The sequence below is a fragment of the Cyanistes caeruleus genome, chromosome Z (assembly GCF_971803275.1).
Source record: "Cyanistes caeruleus chromosome Z, bCyaCae1.hap1.1, whole genome shotgun sequence".
In the NCBI taxonomy this organism is placed as follows: Eukaryota; Metazoa; Chordata; class Aves; order Passeriformes; family Paridae; genus Cyanistes; species Cyanistes caeruleus.
In genome coordinates this window covers 46,769,936-46,791,786 of record NC_141732.1, presented here as the reverse complement: position 1 = coordinate 46,791,786, position 21,851 = coordinate 46,769,936, and the positions used below count along the sequence as shown (strand labels likewise).

The following is a 21,851-nucleotide window of genomic DNA, read 5'->3' as shown; positions in this document are numbered from 1 at the left end:
AAAATTATTGCTACTTCTGAAAAGAGATTCATATTTATGCAGAGAAAATAAATGGCATGAATTAACATTAATCTGGCCTTAAATATATATTTATTTAGCATAAATGTAACTTCTCTTCTCATTTTGCTGCCCAGCTTATCTTTCAAGAAAAACAGAAAAGTTGTTCAAGCCACAAAAGGTCAAAATCATGCACAGCCTTTAACATGTCATTTTTGGTTCTCATACTTTGAAAAATGGTTCTCATATTGACTTACTATGGAAAAACATAGTGTCTAAGAAAAAAAAAAAGATGAGATATAATGTCAACTGGATCAGGAATTTATCTTATGGTTCCAACCTGTGTATGAGGTATGACAGTGCAACAGCTTACTACAGCACTGTGAAAACCAAAGCTTCAATTTATTTATACAACTTTTTGCTACACACACTTCTAATTATCTGCCTGTTTATTAACACTCATGTTCTTGATGGAATCTTTTTGCTGAGGATTGAGGTTTACTATATAGTATTTCCCCTACAGTGTGAGACACCAGTGTATTTCTACACACCGCAACGCCTGGCTCTCCTGACGTGCTGTTCTAGCAACAAACTCAGCGCTCCTGTGACACACCACACCTACAAGCACTCTCACTCAGGAACAGGAAGAGCAGCAGGGCAGGGTTTTCCACCTGCATGCTTCAGTTACGGGATCAGGCAGAGCAACAGCATACTAGAGGACTGACACATCCCCATTTCCAAGTGAACAAGTCCATCTTTGAAAGGAAAAGGCATAAAGATGTTTGAGACTTAATCAGGAAAATAATTATGAAAGAAGCTGAGAAGCAGAAAAGCAAAGAGAAGGCACATGTTAAGAGCATGGCCCAGAAAACAAAGTAAAATATAAGACTTTTTAATCTTTGAATGAGGGTGGCAAGCTTGAAATTGAACATAATGCATGGAACCATCTTCACTGTGATCATGCTGCACTTTTTCTATCTGTTTTTAATATAATTTAACCTGAATATTCTCAGGCTAACAATTATCTCTCTCTCTGCTTGGAAATGGTTAAGGACACTTCAAACACATTCCCAATGCAACACAAATATAATAAATCTTCAGTATATAACACATATATAAAGTATATAAAATATAAATATAATAAAGTGTCAATGCTTTGTCTGCTTGTACATGTTGTTCCTGAATATTGCCATTTACTTCTCAAAAAAGTTTTAAGGAGTCTGCCCAGCCTCAGTTCCTAGCAACATGGTTGTAAAATAATGTTAAAATGTAATGACAGTATTAGGCATAAATTCTTACTCCTGCTCCACTGAAGCCATTTCTGGATCATTTGAGAGGCAGCTAGTTCTGGATACAAGGAAAAAGATAAGTAAACATTTTTTCTGTGTTGATTTCTTACTCTTTTAAAATATGACATCGAATTTGGGGATGTAATAACTAACTGTAGTGAGTATCTTTGACAGTACGAACACACAAATGTTGTTTTTAGGAATGTAGGGATCTTCGTGCCCACAACACACATTAGTCTGAGTAACAAATTTTAAAGCTATTTCTTTAAGTTGGGGTAGGGAAATGCACTACAGTGATCTCATACATCCAACAGTAACAATAATCAGTGGTGCCTCATATGAATATTTTGTTCCCCTTTCACTTGCTACACTGCAGCCTCTACTATTTTAAATGGAGTAACAAGAAAGCAGCTTTCTTCCACTCATTGTCACATATACAATGCATTTGAAAATGCTGAACAAAAGGGACAGAAGTTGTATTTCAAGGCTGGGTAAGCCTTTTTGTTTAACAAAATAGTCAGGTGGCATCAGGTAACTACATATGTGAATTTATTGCTTCTGAGGCAGTGTTAACTGCTAGAATCAAAAAGCAGTGGCTAGCATTTTAGATATTTCTCTGTGGTTATTTTGGAAACTAACCTCAGAAGAACTGAAGGAAAATGTGTACTGCAAAAGAAGGAACTTTTAGAAAAAATACAGCAAAGAAGAAGCTGTAAGTTGAAAATTGTGAAGTGCATAAGCAAAAGGAAGGTGACTGGAAAGAAACTACAAAACTCAAAATCTTTAGTTACAAAAACTGCATGAGAGAATCTTGTACTAGAACCAGCACAGGAATTTTGTGTACAATACTCACATAAGGAAAGTGCACAGTAGACTTTCTAAAGCTGTGCTCAGTGAATCAAGTATTGTGCACTTCTTAAGGATTTCTTTGGTACTCTACACTATACTACCACATTATATTCAAGTCAAAGCACAGAATTATCACTTTAAAGTATCTGATCATCACCTGCCACTGGTTTATTAAATAACCATAGACAATAGAATATTATTATCAAGTATTAATTTCTCAGCATATTCAGCTAACATTGGAAAGACAGAAGAATTTATACACCTACCTTAACTGAGATAGCTAACCATAATTTAGTGAACTGTAAAAAATCTTAGAAATAACTACCTCTTAAAAGCTGTATAAATCAACTGACATAAAAGGGAAAGAAAATGTTTAATGACCCATTTTAATGGAGTATGTGATTTCAGTCATTCCCATGACTACAGAAACAATCATCAAAAAACAGCAAATTTTTTTTTTTATAATGTAAGGGTATAACTATTTATTACTGAGACACAGCAGTACAAAAGCAGTGAGAGGGGAAGTCAATTCACAAATGGGGCAACTTCACAGTAATTGAAACTACAAGCTGACTGCTGTACCAAACACAATGTACTACTGCATTCCAGCTATTCCTGTGAAACAATATAATGCCAGCATCCAGCTGAAAGCTATCTTACTTAGCTGCTTCTGAAGCTTCCCTCAGTTCTTCATCCAGTCTGCATGAGTAAAAGTTATTGATATAAAGAAACAGAGAAGCAAGCAGAGCATAAGAGTGAAGCAGAGCAATAGCAGAGCAAAGAACAAGTACAGTACATGCTTTTAACATGGGCACCCAGTATGATTTAGGGCTGACTTTAAAAGCTCTTCAGTTAAGTAAGATACCATTTATTCTTGTGCTGAACCCACCTTAAATTTGTAAAGTCCTTATTTAGCTCACTTAGAGGCACAGACTGAGAAGCAGCAGGGGTCTGAGGCATGCCCAGTGGACAGAGCTGAAAGCATTCATTTGCTCTATCAGATAATGTTAAACTAGCTGCAGCCTGCGCCAAGTCAAGGACATTTACAGTTCAGTGAGTTTTATTTGCAAGGGAAGCTGATCTCAACAGCCTGAAGGGGAAAGTAAGATGCCACATCATTGCAAGTCCTCTCTCATTCAGCTGTTGAGGTCGCCTGCAGGTGAAAGGCTGTCACACAGATTCACTCCATTATGAGCAACAGCATGGGCTAGAAAGCAAGTTTTACCTCATTCTTCTTTTAATACACTTCTCTTCATCATACCTTACAAGATGAGAGTGGATGAAAGAAGAGAAAAGATGTACAAGTTCATATGGTACAACAATCATATTGTATTGTGCTTCTCTGAAAACTACTTAAATAAACACATAACCCAAATTCTGGCATAACATGTATTTTCTAAAGGTGGGATTTTTCTTGACCATAGGTGGTATGCTTGCTCTTGGAAATTAAGTAATTATGAAGGCAAAAAAATGAGTTGTATTTTTCTATACGAATCTCTCTGAATTTGCAGCAGTAGGGAAGCTATGAACTGAACACTGCACTTTTCCCTGTGGTATGGGAATAGCCACTCACAGATGCTTTGAATGCACACAGCCACTAAATCTTGTTATTACAACATCTTGAAATGCTTGCCACCAATGGGTGCAATTGTCATCTTTCCAGTTCTGTCTTTTTCAGCAAAATCATGATCTCTCATCCGGCTGCTGATGACGTGAAGTAGGCATTACCCTAAAACTCTGTAAGTACTAATGTTTCTTTGGTACTAGTGCTGTGATTGTTTCATCTTTGGTCTGAGAGGTGAATGGACTTTTCAAACAGCCTTAAGTTTATAGGGAAGTAAAAACATGTGTAACACCGATGTGCCACTGTGTAACAGTATGACATAGCAAAGAAACAGATAGAAACTCTGAGTATCATGGTAAGGTTTCTATCAAAGTCAACTGTAAGAAACTAAAATGTTTACAGGAATCAGAGGAACATTTGTTAGGGATGTTAGAACATTCTTAGCATACCTCTAAAGGAGTTACAGCAGCAAATGAAGCTGAGTGAAAGTCTCTATGACCCCTGATTTCACAATTGCAACTTACTGCTATATCCAGACCTGAGCTTCCCACTTCCTCCCTGGAACTGCACCACCAGCTTGACAAAGGAAATTGCTTTATGACTACTGTAAAACAGGTGTGAAAACTCCTGCCTGGGCTGAGAAGATCTATGACAACTTCAAAAGCTGTCACTGATCAGTCATAATGAAAATACAATTATACTTGCGTATCTACTCTTCAAACTACCTTCTAGAACAGGCTGTTCAAAACCTGGAACATTTGCTAAAGAGAACAATTAAAAAAAATTAAATTTCTGAACAGAACGTAATAACAACTACATAAAAAACATTATCTTTTCCAGTCATGCTTTCAGTCTTAGTATACCATTTCTTTTCGTTGTTTTCAAGTCTGAAAAAAAGTCATTTGAGGAAAACAATGCCAATCAACTTCCCACCATTTTTTAACAGGTATTTTCCTTTGGAAATGCCTGCATTTGAAAAACTTCTTCACATAAGCACCAAGAACTGAGAAACTGTCTTTCAGGGATTGTGGATTTAACCACAAAAATTGACAAGGCAAGGAACCTATGGAGTTTTACTGGTCTTCTATTGAATAGGCTGTCTTTTAATTAATGCCTCTGTTAAGAGCCTTGCACAACTAAAATCTGAAAACACTTCCACTTAAACAGAGATAAAAGTTATGAAAAAATACAGCCTAGATGATACCTCAGGAAAGGCCAAACAATTTTCTCACTCCTCTAGAAGTAAATATTTATTGTGGTTTGTGCTTCCATTCCACAGTGGTCTCCTGCTTCCCAGTTTGACAGTGACATGTTTGTGGAACAACACATAATCATTTTTAAGAACATTAGGAAAGTGCTTTCTATTCGTATTACAGTCTTTAACACTATTATTAGTTTGTGGAAGTAGTTTCCATTAGAACAAATACATACTGCTGTACATCACTTACTTGACAATACTGTCTGGTATATGCACATATTCCATTGGAATCATCTCATGAAGCTCTGCCAGCGTGTTGACATACTGTATCTTACTGCTGAACTTAGAGCTGAAACACAGGAAAAAAAGGTATTAATTGACTTTCCCTCCCCGTCTTTTATAACATGCTAAAACCAAATGAAGAAATGTATTAAATGTATTAAATAATTAAGCATTTGGATATTTGTATTTCAATTACAGACTGAGAGACAGGACTGCTAATAATTAATGACTCAATCCACCTGCCACAGCTACAGAAGGCTGGTAAGAGGCACGTCCTGTGAAGTGGGATAGCACATTTTATCATGCCAGTCCTCTCTTGCACAATGGCTCAGGTGCCAAAACTTCCCTCTAGGAAAGAACCAGGACTTTCACATAGAGCCTGAAGGTATTCAGCCCTGACGTAACTGGTGGAACATAAACAACTCAGCTTTACTGATATAAGAAAGAGGCAGCTGTAACATCTTAGAAGGCAAGGTGCCTGGCCATTCCCACCTGAACTTGAGTGAATGTAAATGCAGTGGACTCTGTTTTGTGGGCTTCCCCTACTCAATAAAGACAGTGACCATAACTTTGACAAGATTGGAACCTTCATCACCAAGATCACCAGGAGAAGAGGACCAACAGGATGACATCAAGATCATAGAGTGATGATATTATTTCTACTTAGTCTGCCTGTGTTTGGCAAGCTCATTCTCCTCTCCTCACACTCACTTTATTTCTTTCTATCTCTCTCTCACATTTACTACTAAATAAAAGTCTGTGCTATTTACTTCAGCATATGGTCTTGTCTGCACCTGAATTTGGACAGAGACATCTCTCTAATAATTTTAATAACCATATCTTAACACACAATTCAGCTGATCATGAGCCTACCTGAGTTGTAGTGAGACTGAAATCAAGCCTACACCTTTTATTGCTCCTTCTCTAGGCTGAATCACATTACTTACCCAACATCTTAAATTGTAATGCCTATGTAATAGACAATGTGGTTAGTTTTACAGTTTCAAGGAGATGTGTGAAAATTTGGAAAATAATCAAATCCTTGATGGGAAGCATTACTTGACATGGATATAATCATCATGACAGTTATCAAGGGAATGTGATGACTTAGCATTTCTATTTTACATCAGTTCTCAATCAAACACAATAAAGCTGAATTTCGTAATTTATTCAGAAGAGCACAGATCTGATTGTGTCTATTCTTACTGCATGGACCTTTTATGACAAAATAATTGTTTATTTCAGCTGTGCTACATGATTCATTTATTGTGCTTGTAGAATGATCATTTGGAAAAAAGGCTAAATTGTTCAGAAAACACACTTAAAACATAAGGCTATTTATTTGCCTGACCTAAGTTATTTGGTAAGTGTGAGGTTATGAAAAATCTATCTATCTATCTTTATCATTTGGCTTTTAAATTTTTTAAATTTAACTGTGGCTGTATTTAGATCATCTTTTAACATCAGTAATAGTGGCAAACTCATATTGACCATATATGTTAAGTCTAGGTCTTGAAAACCAGAACATATTCTTCCTATTTACTGCTGACCAGTAGGTACAGCCAGACATGGAGCATCTGAAATAGCCCTGAGCAAAGGTTGCTGTCCCTCCCCTCAACACACGTATCTTCCCAATAACGCAAAGTGAGATAACTGGAGCAGGAACACGTGAAGGTGCTGTGAACAGTTCTTTAAGCTCATTCATTGTAAATTGTTTCTGTACCCAATCAGCATAACTAGATACACACACACTGGATCAGACCAATGGTCTGATTTAGATTTACGTTTTAGATCCAAGAATCACCCACGAATGTCCAGTCAAAGCACATATACAGATTCATACACATTTTATACACAACATACAGGTTCTTAGCATTTTATCCAAACTGTTCATCACAGTCTGAAGCATCAGCATTGCCATTTAAAGTAACCTGGCAAACTGCAAGCCAAACATAAGCCTCTAAAGGTGGGAAGGCACTAAAAAAATCTTTCAATGGGTAACTTTTCCTCCTGAGGATTCTTCTGGGTCCACCAATTCCACTGCAGTGACTGATTTCTAAGTAATTCCTTCATGTGGGAGTATATGGGCATCCCAGACACACTTTCTTTCAGACTTCTAGGGAAAGTAAGCTGCCAGTAGTGGTAACTTCCCATCATTTAAATATTTCAGTCAAATGCCAAATATGTTTCACAGACTCTTAAAAAACCCCTTAGAAATCTAATTTCTTACCTAACACAGCTCAAATTATTTTTGGAGTGATTATCTATAAGGGTTCTAACAGAATAGCTAAGAACTATCTCTGCTACCTCTAGTTCTTTCATTCTATATATTGAAAAAATGATTTTTCAGTCAAGATAGATTCCACATTCCACTGAATACTCCTGCTAGTTTTTGAGGTAGAACAAAGAGCTGAGATAGAATTGAGGGTAGCCTACCCTCAGTGGCTTGATTGCCCCTCACCATTTTGTTGTCTTTCAGGTTTTTGATTTCTACTTTTTAGTCCCACATCTCAGCGGATACACAATTAAAATTATATTGCTTGCTTTTAGCTATCTCACTGATATCTCTGCTTGCCTTGTGCCTATTAAATTTCTCACTCTAAAATTCCCACTGTGCCTGTCAGGGGTTTGGGGAACAGCTGTGGGCTAGCAAACTAGCTATTGTCATTGGTCTTCAATATAATCAAGTTTTTATCTCCTTATCTGAAGAAAGGGAAGGGAACTCATAATGTTCTCCTGTCCTTGGTAAGGGTCCAAATATTTCATGTCATCCTCCAAAAAAAAAATCACACTAGCCATGTGTCCTACCCACCTTTTTCAGTTTGAGTTTGCACTTCGCATTCTTCATGCATCAAGACTCAATCTATTTGGCTGAGGTGGTAACTTAGTGTGTCTAGCTTGGTACTGCTAATCTGCTTTGCCAAACCATTTAGAGTGAACATTTTCTCTTGTATGTCAATGAAAAACCTCTAATCACTGCTGCTTAGTATGGTCATTTTGAATAAATGACTAATGAATTGAAATTGACGTGACTTTAAAAAAGACCACTTCTGGGAGCAAATAGGATGGCAACAGAAATATCTCAGATATCAAACACAACTCAGTGAATCCTCGTAACTACTGGTAATAATTCCAAGTACTGTTTCCCTTTCACTCTGGTATTCTAAATTGTTACTTTCAACTTGCTCTTTAAGATACCACATGGAGAAAGGAGCATCTCTTACGACATTCTGCCTGTTGCACTTTGGCAGCAATGGGACAACTCATGTGCTTCCCCATCCCATTGTCACCCTATCAGGACAGAGCACCCTATAACAAGAGATCTCCAGTGTCTTCACCTGAGGTCTGTGAGCAGAACTCCCTGAGAACTGTCATAACGCATCTGTGTGGCTTCTGTAGGTGAAGCTTCTTGTCCTGCCTGAAGAAACTCTTTTTTATACCTGCCACTCTGCTCTCCCTGATCTCAGGATTTCAGCTGCATACTTGCCTATCTTCCACAGTAAGTCTGTGGTCTTTATAGCTGGTAATTTTTTTTTCTTTTTTTAACTAATCAAACCATTATTTTCTACAGCATTAAACCTTTTTTGAACCCAAATGGATTTAAACACCTCAGGATGGAGGTAGTCCTCTTATATGACCTATGAGCAGCAATGATATGTTAAAAACCCAGAACTGTAGCCTAATCTGGTTTGGTAGCCAGAATTTTTTAAATAAGGTGATTATAATTACATGCAGTTCCCTTTTCTGTATGTCTTTTATCTGGGTTGTGAACAAAGACTACTTTAAGGAACTGAATTCCCAGGGCATACACATACAGGATTACAAAACCATGCCTATGATTTCTGCAACTAGATACTTATATAAATCACTTTATTCCTGCAGTTCACCTTAGGGAAGTGAAATTCAACTTCCAAAATCCCAACATGATCTATAAAATGAGCTCTATTCAGTGAAAGATTAACAGCCATGTTTGATGATTTAGGGTGCTTATGTATTTCAGGGACATAGAAAATCACTGGTATTTACTACATACCTTATAAAAGGTCGTGTCACAGCCAGAATTGTCCTGATAAACCATGATGGATGAACAATTATAAATGATTTCAAATTCTTCCGTAATCTAAGTAAAAAAGCAATAGTTTCTTAGAAAAACAGAAAAAAACCCAAAAGATAAAGAAAGATCATATACAGTAAACCTTGGCATGCAGGTAGGTGAGTTACAGAAACAGGACACTGTTCAAAATAATGGCTGTGGATCAGACAGGAAAATACTACTCACCGTCGATCAATCATCTGATAACATTTTTTCATCCAACCCAGTCCAGGCATCCTTCTTCTTGGTGTTGCTCCATTCAAGTAGACAATCATATAGTCTTCAGCTACCATCAGCTCTAAGGTACTGATTACATACCTGATAAAAGTACAGGTGTCAGTGAACATATATTGTACACTATCTGATTGAGCCCCAACTAAATCAGGCTACTAGGAATAAATGAAGGCAGACTGAACACTTTATGACAATACAGGCTTTTCTCTTCCTTTAAACAAAAGGAAACACTTAGCACTAATCACCATGGTACCTGCAGATACACAGCTAGAAAATCACAGTCCTACACGTGTCTTCAAAAATATGTGGTTTCCTTACAAAAGTAAGAGTTTAGTTTAGTGAGTCTTCAAGTATAAGTGGTGAATTTGCTGCTTCTTAAAAAGGGATTAAAACAGAAGATTTTGTAAGGGAGAACACTGCATCAAGTCCTAGAAACTTCTGAAATAACTCTTGAGAAACTTCTATTCACTATTCTAATCACCAAGTTTGATCAATACAACAATAAAAAGTGTCAGAAGATACTTGTTTATTCTTCTTGTGATCAACTCTGCCTCACACTCTGGCTACAGAGTCTGTGACTGCAAAATACAAATACTTCGACACTCAGACCCAAGGAAACCTGTCAATCAACTTGACTGATGGGACAGACAATTCCTGACATCACTTCATTTTTCCAGCAAGACACTCCCAAAACTCATTATCAGACAGTGCTCTTGGGGCCAAATGCATCCTACCTAGAAAAGCACACTATTCATTCAAATAAGAGGATAGTTTTAAATTCTTGTTTAGGACTATCTATGCAGATAGTCCACACAGAAGTTTCTACCTCATTTGGGAGCTGATCATTATCAGAATGTTCAAACTGTTCTCTCTACTAGCCAGCCTCAAGGCATGCCTGTGTAAAAACTCAAAGGCAAAACCACAAGTCACACCTTAAAAACCTGAATGCCTGAGTGCACTCACTACAAAAGGCAGCTCTATCCCTAAGCATAATGGCTCCTTTCAGAGTTGTATGGGCATGCCTCACAATCTAATCTGACCCTTAAATTCCTTAGGCAATGTCTTTCAAAGAATTTTAGGAAATCTAGTTCTCAACAGAGAGTGGTATTTTACCTGGGCTAAAGTAGGCAGCCATTACCTAGACCAGTTCCATGCATTTGGTAAATCCCCTCCAAATCTCTACTCCCTCAGTGCATTCCACAGCTCATTCTTTCTTTGCAGATGTGCATTCCCTGCTTTTGCCTGACATTTGTGAAGGTTTATGTCTAATATATGATGGTGATATAGGAAAGCAAGGGATTGCATGGACATTCTGATGCATAAAGCTTATTTAATAGCTACTTTAACAAAGCTACTATTTGACAGGTTATAAGATTAGCCCTTCCCACAGGGCAGAACATCCAGTGCTTCAAAGGCACTTAAACACTGAAACACACAGAACTGTGTAAGTGCATATTAAAGTACTACAAGTCTTTCATTTATGGCACATGACAGTCTGAAGAATGTTTGTTTATTAACTCTGAAGGGAATTGTGCCTATTATGAATTAATTTGTTATAATAAGAAAAATTATGCCAATTTCTCATCAGAATTAAGAGGCCGATCATGACAAAAAGGAATCTTTGCTAGTTTTTTATTCATATCTCACTAATCTCACATACTTTCATTCAACAGCTCTTATGCAATGTATGTTGAATTAGATAATTTTCCATTTTTAGGATGCTCAGCTCCCTTGTAAACCTTACCTATGTAATAATTTCTTATTATTTGGTAATAATGGCAATTTTTTCATTATTTAAAAAGATGGACAGAAATTTTCTCATTGACTAGAACAACTGAATCACTCAGAAAGCAAAGTGCTGGTTTTGTTTTCAAAGTGTAGTTTTTCAAATTGAGATTATTTAAAAAAATTTAATCTGTGGACTGACTTTAATCTGACTTTCAGGCAGCCACAAATTAAACAGTAGGGTTTTTTTATGTGGTTCTGCATTATCTACAAAAACTGCTGTATAAGCTGTTTCAAGCATTTTCACCCAAATTCAACCCTTCAAAGACAATTTTACAGAATTAGTCAATATAAAATATAGGAAGAAGGTAATTGGAAATGTGAAAGGAATTCAGACAGGAAAGGAACAATTGAGGACAATTGTTAATCAGAAACTAGAGGTAGCTTATATGCTACCAGAAACATTCTGTATCAAAAAAGAGATTCAATGGTTTGCAGGTCTCTCCAGATCCCTATATAATTCAATAGTAAAGAATTACCAAATATTTAAATATGCCAGTTACTGTATATTTAGTAAACTGTTGCCCTCCCTCTATTTCCGTGAAATTAACAGACCTAGAATGGAAAGAAAAAGGTGAACTTACTCCTTTTTCTTATTCTCTTAGAAAGAGCCAACTGTCTACAAGCCTTAAAATAAGCTGCAAGTTCGCAGCCAACACTCCAGAAAAAATGAATAAAAAAAAAATTATAAAATTGACTCCAGCAATATCCTTAAGCCATATGGAAAATGCTCTTAAGGCCTTCTCTGCAGAGTTATTTTATCACCAGCTCCATCTGAACAAAGGTCTTGGGTGAAGACAAAGAACAACTATTGAATGTCAGTCATGGTTACAGTCAGCTTTGTTCCTTACTTATCAAGCTAAAACCACTGTAGCAACTCCTTCCTCTCTTCTAAATCACTGGGCATTGTGTGTATCAGTTACTGTAGGTGACATTTTGTTCTTAGAGGCTCTACCAGGCAAATGATATCAGTTGCTGTGAGGAGAAACTAGAACCGAGTCTTGATTTTCACACGTAGAGACAATGTTAAAGGCACTGGCTGCCAACAAGTGCATCTTCACAGACTGGAATATTAAAGAGACGTGGGTCAGTGCCTTGTAAGCTGCAAATGGCAAAAGCCAGGTCTCCTGCTGGCTTTAGGAAATACTTACTGTGTTTTAGCACAGAAAACATTGGAATGATTGAGTTTTTAACAGGTGTAAGAGGAAGTAGCTGATACCAGTTCAGGAGAGTGCTGCCTTCAAAATTTTGGGCTGTCAAACCAATGGCTAGTAGAAATAATTTTCCTGTGATAGACTTGGGGTTATGTTGCCAAATTTGTGTGCTACCTAACTAGCCCCTGCCACTTCTAGCTGCATCAGAAGCAGCTGGAGTCAGGAAGCACAGTTAGAGCTGCTTGTGTCAGCAATTGCCATTTATCCTGTTTTTAAAAAACAGTTGTCAAGAAAAGGCCCTGTAACTCCTAAACCCAAGACAGCATATATTAAAAATACATTCAGGGGTGCATATAATAAACAATGAACAGTGAAAAATTGTCTAAGCCCCTGCTGATTTTTCTGAGCAATCTGGAAATCACTAGTGAAATAGTGCAAAGACTGTAGCCCCAAAAAAGGTGAAGATATTGCATTCCTTGACATTTAGAGAGATACTAACAGTCAGGTTTGGTCCTGACAAATACACCTCAATTTGGGAAGGTAAGAAAGATAACAAAATCATACTGCACTGAGAAGTTTATCCAAAACTGCTATCTTCCTTTTCACTTCCCTTCTAACAACCAAAATTACCTCTTAAGCAAAGAGAGGTTACCTCTCACTGCATAATTTTGAGTACTGACTCGAAAGACCCTGTCACATTGCTCACATATCACTCACAGGAAAAGATTTTCCATGACATAGTTGTAATCAGTTCGACTGCTGTCTGGCAAGAAGCATGCCGCAAACACAATGATAGCATTCAGACCATCACCATAGTATCCTGTGGAAAAAAAATGAAAACGCATTTTTACCTTTGTCAGAGGCTTAAACAGGGTAAATTAAAAAAAAGCAAAACCTCAAAGTCCTGTAATAAAGCTGCTATGTCTACTGCTGAAGCATACAAAAGTGCTTCATACCAAAAGTTTGAAAATGTATGAACTATCATGAAGTGATAAGGAAGGATAGTCAGCTAAGCTAAATCCTCAAAAACTAGACATGGCACAGCTACTAGCCAACTTTTTATAGTGACCAGCAAGACAAGCTTCTAAGGCTTTACTTCTGGTTCATTGCAGCTCTATGGAACCATGTACTGAATGCTCATCTCAGACTGAGGAAGAAGGGGCTAAAGAATATATCCTAGGTTTGCTGTCCTGCATTGCTGAATTATGCTCCACAAAATCTTGGAGTTGGCCTGTGAAGCTCCAATGGCTTTAGAACATTACAATTATTACTGCACTCCACTATCCCTTAAAAGCTCCTGGGGATCAGTTAAATTCTTTGCTGCAAGTTTGGTATAAATTACATTTTAACCTTGGATACTCCAGTTGTCCAATACTGGCATTCTCTGGGCTGCATCACTGCCCAATGATAGCTATTAATCTTCAAAGCTGTAGCACTACCATTCCAGGGCCCAGCACAGTTGCTTGTTACCCAAAAGAAAATGTTTCTTTTTCGTGATGGATTAATGTTGGTTAATCTTCTCCAGAAACCTTTGCAGCTGCTATGGATTTTCTGTATTTATCATTAATAATACATAAAAAATACTCCTGCATTTCAATTGATAGTTTTGCTTAAAGGATACATGCAGTTAGGAGGGAATTTATGAAGATGCTGTAGAATGGTTGTAGGTAGATAGCACTAGTGATGCAGAGACAGATGTACTCAGAGAACACTCAGAAACCCTTTGGGTTTAGAAAAAACTGGCACTGAGGGAGAGATGATAGTATCTGTGAAGGAAACTTCAATTCCCCTCAGGAACATGTTTTCATGACAAAAAATGAAGGATAATACTAACACTTGAGCAATCTTTCCAGAAGGAGATTTTAAGATTTTTATAGTGCTTTCTGGATAGTAGAGAGCAATATCCAAGCCTAACTAAACTGCTTATGGAACTCCAGTCCTGTTTTCAGCACATACTATCATTCAGCTAGATTATTTGGAATTGGGCTGGTTTTGGCTGGCACAGAGTTAATTTTGTTCAGAGTGGCGAGTATGGGGCTGTAATTTTGATTTGCATTGAAATTCGATAGTTGATAATATAGAGATGTTTTTGTTATTGCTGAGCAGTTTCACTAAGCACCAAGGCCTCTTCTGCTTCTCATACTGCCCCCCACCACTCAGAGAGCAGGCTACGGATGCTCAAGAACTTGGAAGGGGGAAGACAAGCCAAGACAGCTGACCCCAGCTGACCACAGGGATATTCCAGACCATATGGCATCATGCTCAGGAGGGGAAGAAGAAGTAGGAGGGGACATTTGGAATGATGGCCTTTATCTTTCCAAGTCACTGTGTGATGAGGACCTGGTCTCCTAGAAATAGCTGAATACCTGCCTGTCCTTGGGAACTAGTGAATTAATTCCTTGTTTTGCTTTGCTTGTGTGCACAGGTTTTGCTTTATGTATTAAACTGTCCTTATCTCAACCCAAGACTTTACTCACTCTTCTGATTCACCATGTGGGAGTGAGTGAGTGCGTGGGGCTTGGTTGCCAGCTGGGTTTCAACAAAACAACAGGAAAAAGCAGTATTTCTCTCCCCCTCAGGTTTACAAATAGGGAAATAGGGAGAACATTTCCTTCCTTCCTTCCATAAATTTAATAAAAATTTAAAATATTTTATATCATGCTGCCATAAAGCAATCAGTCCAGCTGGCACAGGAACTTGGCAGTAAGAACACATTATGGCAGGTGCATCCACTAAATTACACAACACAGTCTGCAGTTCATGGAAAGCAAAACAATTATGTGCAGATGCTAACTAACAACACACAAAAGAAAAATCCACAGATAAATCTAAGCCACTTTTTCTCACACATGCTTGAAGAGAAGGAATGTTCACCCTAGGGACAAGTATTTTAATTTATCACTGAAAGCCAGTAAAAGCCATTTGCCCAAAATCTCACTTAGTCTAAGAAAAAAAAAAATATCTAAGAAATTTCTCCATCAGCATATGTTAAAGACAATCTCAAACCTACACTGCCAAATCTACTCTTCCCTTTCCTATTTTTAGGGAAATGCCACCTAGATTCTGCATTTGCTGTTATCTGTCATTTGGAAGGGAGAAATGTTCAGTAGATCTTTGAATCATCAAGAAATGCTTGACTTGACTTCCTATTGCCTAATTTTAGTCAGAACCTAGTATTAATTTTGAGACTGAAGAAGACTCCTGGCCCTCTAAACACTCCACTGAATTATTGCCAAAGGGAACTTCATATGGAATGGGCCTTGCTGCCATAATGTAGAAACTTTAGTTTTCCATAGTAGACACAACAAAATGATTTTGTCTCCTTGTCTTCAATCTGGCACTTCATAAATGGAGAACTTAATCCAGTCCTTAATTTACTTTGATTTGCCTAGATATCAGGAAAAAATTCCAGTTCAGGCAGCAGCAGGCTGAAGCCTATCATTATATTTTACACTGTTTGTTTTACAATGAATAATGGTATTGACATCTTTCAAAAGTAAAGAAAACAAAATGCTCTTCATCTTACATTTGAGTGATCTAACAAAATATCAGACATGTAAAATTTGAATTCAAATTATTGCATACTCAGAGTTGAGGCGAATTACCTAATTACATTAAACACTGATTTTTCACAAAAGCCATTATAAACTTCAACATTCTTTAGGAAATATACAAGCTTTTACTGCAAATGTATTTTGACTAGTTTACAGCATACAAAAATATATAAATAAACAACATTAGCAAGGCCCAAAAATATTTTGTGTTTGTTTCCTAAATTAAGCCATCTGTGTATGTTTGCTAAACTGTGTCTGAGGTGTCATCATATTCATAAATCTTTGACAGTAGTGTTGTAGTAGAAAAATGCTTGCAGGCCTAAACATCTTTATTAATTCTGGTTAAACCTTCTGGTTAAACCCTGGCCACCATGAATACCTGTAGGCTAGCATTTAGCTGCTTTTAATGTAAAAATTAACCATAATTCATTTATGTAATTTTACCAGATGGAGGCTCAACACTGAAAATGTTTTAACTTTAATATTTTAGTATCTTTAAGTGATGCTGTAGATCAACAACACTGTGACAAAAGCATCCTAATACAAACTCATAAATCTTACCTCTGAGATGCTATATTGCCTGCCTCAGTTTTTGCAGGAATAAAACAACACAATCTAATACCTTGCTTAACAGATAGCACAGAGTGCCCCCAAAAAAATACAGAATTCAACGATAATCACCTGAGACACCAAGGAAAAAGGCATTTAGAAAGCCTTGTTTAATTTTCGTCCTTCAACTATAGTAAGACTTACCCATTTGAATTAATTTATACAGAAGTATACTGGTAACCCTGAAACCATAAATTCTCTGAGGAAGCTGGACAGCAGATGAGCAAATGAGAAAATACAGCAAGCACATGGGGCCATTTTCCTACTTTGTTTCCTTTGATATGTTATTTGATAGTTATTAATAAATTCTGTAAAAATCCGATAAACCAGTTCCTGGTGAAATGCTGTTGACAACTATAAATGGCAGAAAAATAGAATAAAGCAAGTAGTCAGATGAATGAAAGCCCCAGGGAAAACTATCTGTTTTCTTTCGCCACTCTACTTGTTTAGATCTGCGCAACCACATCCTTCATTCAGCAAACCACGAAGCATTGTACTTCCTCACACAAAAGGTTTTAAAGTTTTATTTTACTGCAGGTCCAAAGCTTTTTTCCTTGTTCAAGACAGTTTTACCCTACAGTGACCAGATTGTTCCTGACACATAAATGTCAGTATGCTGCTTCCAAAATAGCTTTGAATTTGAAATTCTTACTAGTCATTGCCACATGGAATTGAAAGCCTGGCTGATTTCAGCCAAGACTGAAAAATAAATTCTCTCTTCCCTTGTCCGTATAACAGAACAAAAATAAGAATAAATCATGATCTATAAAGCATTAATTTTTTACATCAATTTAGAAAACGCTTACAGCTTTTCCTACCTCCATGTGAAATGACCTTTTTGTATGGTTCAATGACTTTCATATCAATTCTCTGTTCTTGTTCTCCAATAACCACTGTCCTCCATAACCTGTTGTCCTCTCGCTCCTCTTCAGCAGTGTACTCTGGAATTGACTCAGACTCCTCTTGGGAAGCATCCTTAGCAGCAGTCTGATCTTCTGAAAAGTAGAACTGTATATATTACCTCTTCCTGTGAAATATTTTTGCTGTTACATACATTTGAGATGGATGACTGAAATCAACTGCATTTTTACAGTACTGGTATAAATAAGAGCAGAATATGATCATCTGACAGTCAGTAAATAAGAAGTTTCCATTTTCTTAAGACAACTCATCATTATGAACATTGAAAGAACTGGCAATTATCACCAAGGGAATTTTGCATCCAACTGGTAAAACTGAGCAGCTGTTCACTGGAGTTACCGCACGGTAGGCCTTCTAAAATCTATGTTGAAGGTACAAGAACTATGCTAACCCACCCTGTCAAATAAATGTGAACACTGTAATACTTCCTGTCTAGAGAGGAATTACCAGAGAGCTACAGCTTCTCAACTTTTTTCCCAGTTTGTCTTCAATCTCTTTAAATCCACTATCAGCAACTGTGAAGAACACTCATCTTTGTTTGATTCAGTCATGCTGACTCCTCATATAAACATAGTAGTTACTTCCCCCTAGGACTGTCTGAGATTAAATGTCAATTTTCTCCTGCTGTGAAGTACAGAGCAGCCAGGCAGTCTGACCTGTTCTATGAGCACCCTAGAGAGAACATAGACTTGTAGTCTGAAGACACAATGACCACAAAATACTAACAGTATGGCTGACAAGTGACCATAAAGTCTCTGCTGAATACTCCTAGTTTCAAAAAAACTGGGAAGTAATTAATAAGATCTTCATTTTCATTGCACATTGATGGGATTGCTCTTAACAATAAACTTAACTACATTCCAGTTTTTCAAATTTAATGCCTGTTTACAGAAAAACTAACATGAAAAGTGATTATGTCCACAGCTGGAATTATTTAACTTCCCTCTTTAGTTATTGTTACAACATGCTGTGTTTTCCAAGGGGGGAAAAAAAATCCCTCTCTTATAACATCCTTGCTGAAACACCTTTGCCTTGTGGTTCTGTGTACGTATTATTAATTTACCTTCAAAGTAAAGATCCTGTAAATTTTATGCATGACACATATTTGAAGTAAACTGTTCTTTCTAAAGCATTATTCTGGCTCTGCAGTCATGAGAGCTGAACTTGACTTGCACATCAATAAGTGAGGTAACAGTAAACAAAGATACAGGGAGATACATCATGACATACACAGGTGTATATAAAAAGCTGCAGACATTCTATTTGAAAATACTATGGAGATCTACGAAAATTAAGAATAAACTAAAAGAAGTGATTTTAACTGACAAGAATTAAAGAACACAATGTTTCATAGATGTCCTCAAACCTTTCTATGCGTTGGGTTATCTACAGACGTGCCTCTCTGATAAATGCTTCTTCTTGGACTACTTGTAGTGGTTCAAAATCAAAGTATATGATCCTCAAAACACACTAGTTTATCATAAGAATTGAATAAGTTATCTATGAAATCAGGAATATGATAGTATTCATATATATATATATACAGATATATACAGTAGTATATACATCACATATATCTACATAGAAACTACAGACACATATACATATATGCACTAACTATTAATTTGTAAAACTGAATTCTCCTTTAAATCCTACCAATAATTTCACCAAACCTGTTACAAACACCAAGTTTCTCTAAGCCCACAAAAAAAGCTTCATAAAAAGATAGTTGAGCACATATTTATTGCTACACTAGGACTAATGAAGTCTGAATGTCTACTGCTGCCTGTCGTTTATTTTCTGTCCCTAATCCAAAATATTATTAGGGAATTATGCTGGCAGAAGGTGCCCCTCTCTGAGGCAGATTCTCTCATGTGCAATGAAATCTGAGGCTATAAACAATTCTCTGCTTAGCTGCTGCCTGATGGAATCTTGAAAGGAAGGACAAATATTTCACCTCTTTTCTTACTGTCTAACCAGCTAGTGAGTTAAAAATATACTCAAATAAGATTGTATTAATGGTGGAAACAGAGATGGAAAATCAAGGAACACATCTATGTGCACCTATAGTGTGACTATGCAAGTCTTTCTGCCTTAAGAACTCCAAATAAAGTGAGTTTGAGGAGATCTAAGGTCAGACAAAGTCTGACAAATAGTGGGGTTTTTTCAAGTATACTATTTCAAATTGGTTTAACAGTTGCTGCGCAGCAGATTAAATACTGAGGAACTGAAAAATGTTCACAATGCTCACAATGTTTCACAATAGCATTCAGTTTTGAAATACCACATATTCTGTGAACACTGAGAATAAGCTTACAAAATGCATAACCCCACTACCTCCAAACCTAGGTATCTTAATGCAATTTTATATGTTGTCAGTTTTGCAAAGGTACTGTTGGTAACAATATGAAAATTGCAAGCATACAGTCGAGTTGTACACACTCTGACAAACTATTGCAGGGCAGTCCATTCCTGTAAGGATATAGGTTTTCCACAGTTGTTATGCAGCTCAGGTAATTTTAGAACAGATAGATGGGATTATCAACACAGCCTATGAAGACTGTCTGGTCAGCTGTTTCCTCGTGAAGTGGAAAGAACATGACTGAGGCTGAGAAGCACAGCTGGCAGAACAAGCTTATAAAGAGGCTGGGCTATGTACATGGCTGACCAATGTTGAAATTGTATTTGGGGTTTGATAACTTTTTTTTTGGTTGGTGAAACCTAAAACGATGAAAATTACTAAGACCCTGATAAAATGTTGAAGCTGGATACATGAATTCTTTTTTAATAGAAATGGTACCAGATTGCCTCTTCCTGATGGAAGTAGCTCTCCTTTACTGCCTGAAGTGTTGATTTTGCAGAGCAAGATGTACCAGTGTGAAATTCAGAAAGGAAATAAGTATCTGCCGAAAAAATAATAACCATTCTAACTTTATAAACAGTGTTGATTTGAGAACAGGCCTTCACTGATACTCATATATGGTTTTCAGAAATGCAATTTTTATGTCACCTAAAGCAATAATCATAATAAGCTCATTTCAGAAACCAGCATGGCTTGTAAAGGGGATGTTGGAGGATATGGTATTTGTGATTAAAACCCCCATGCCATATAACTGATGGTCAACCAATCTCTGAACAAGTCAGGTGCTAGTTCAAAACAAGTAATTTAGTATTTCTGCTCTCATTTTCCATGCATATTGCAGTTGTGGTGATTCTTCACCATTCTTTTGAAAAAATGGGTTTCAGTATTACCTATAATACAGAGACATTTTTCAGCGATGAGGTGGACCCCTGAACTGTGGTAACAGTCTTGCTTTTCTCAGTTGTCTTTTGTCTTTCAAAGGGACCTTCAACGGTCTGATCATGACAAAAATCTTTCTGGTCTCAGCAGCTATGTTTTTCTCAGTATTTACTTTTCTGGGTTTGGCAGTTAGAAACATTGAACTATGGGAGATTGCTGGTAACATCAGAGTGCACACCAACTAATAGAGTACAGGAATACAAAGATAACAAAGGCTATTTACCATGCAAATAAGCTATTCTGCGCTGGTTTTTATGACTACAAGCTTAGCTATCAGATTAACGTTACATACAGCCAGCTTCTTTTATTGCTGGCTTATTCTGATAAAATGTTGATTTTTTTTAAATTTTTTTTTTATTTTCTACTCTTCATTGCTCATCTCAGCAGAAGACATTTTAACTATTAACTATATAAAATAAAACTACACAACTGTATAAATGTCACCAAAACCAGAGGGACCCTGAGCTCTTCACTTAAGAGTTTGGGGAAATTGGTCCGACTTTAAGAACCGAAGAATCATCATATTCAGAAAGCAGAAAATAAACCACTGGGAGGAAATGCCTGCCATCAATACAACTGCTACCAAAATCACTGGAGTTGAATTTAATGACTTGAGGGCTTAAAGGCAAGACCTGTTTTACTGCAGACAAGGGACCTTTTCTCTCACACAGTGGTCCCAACAGTCTAAGCATGTGAGCCCGTGTGTGTGTGTGTGTGTGTGTGTGTGTGTGTGTGTGTGTGTGTGTGTGTGTGAGTGAGAGAGAGTTTTAATCTTCACCATAAAATCTTCTATCAAGCTACACTCTGCATCTACCCATAAGGAAATCAGCCTCCTCATGAGAAGTAACATTAGAGATGCTTATGCTTGACTGCGTTCACAGTAATGCCTCTTTGGCAATACCACTTAACGTAACGCAACTGTTCTTGTATGCTTCAGCAACCTCTCTGGCATTAGGGACAGTAAATGCATGGGAAAATTCAGTTTAAACTGATCCATTTTTAAAGTTTCTTTCTGCTCTCG

At 37.0% G+C, this 21,851-nt stretch overlaps 1 protein-coding gene across 9 annotated transcripts in view; it reads right to left on the bottom strand.

The window, feature by feature from the left end:
* Positions 1-21,851, bottom strand: part of PRUNE2 (prune homolog 2 with BCH domain) — a 132,137-nt gene that overhangs the window by 3,793 nt on the left and 106,493 nt on the right. For 3 of the 9 annotated variants that reach the window (XM_023943469.2, XM_086869262.1, XM_086869265.1), the window contains 5 exons: positions 17,427-17,603; positions 13,163-13,265; positions 9,459-9,590; positions 9,213-9,299; positions 5,148-5,246 (listed from right to left, as the gene is read on the bottom strand). In XM_023943469.2, coding sequence (XP_023799237.2) covers positions 5,148-5,246; positions 9,213-9,299; positions 9,459-9,590; positions 13,163-13,265; positions 17,427-17,603 — 598 coding nt within the window. Of the gene's footprint in view, positions 1-1,296; positions 1,345-2,795; positions 2,835-3,360; positions 3,397-5,147; positions 5,247-9,212; positions 9,300-9,458; positions 9,591-13,162; positions 13,266-17,426; positions 17,604-21,851 lie in introns of all 9 variants that reach the window. The other 6 variants (XM_086869263.1, XM_086869264.1, XM_086869259.1 and 3 more) reach the window with 5 other exon arrangements.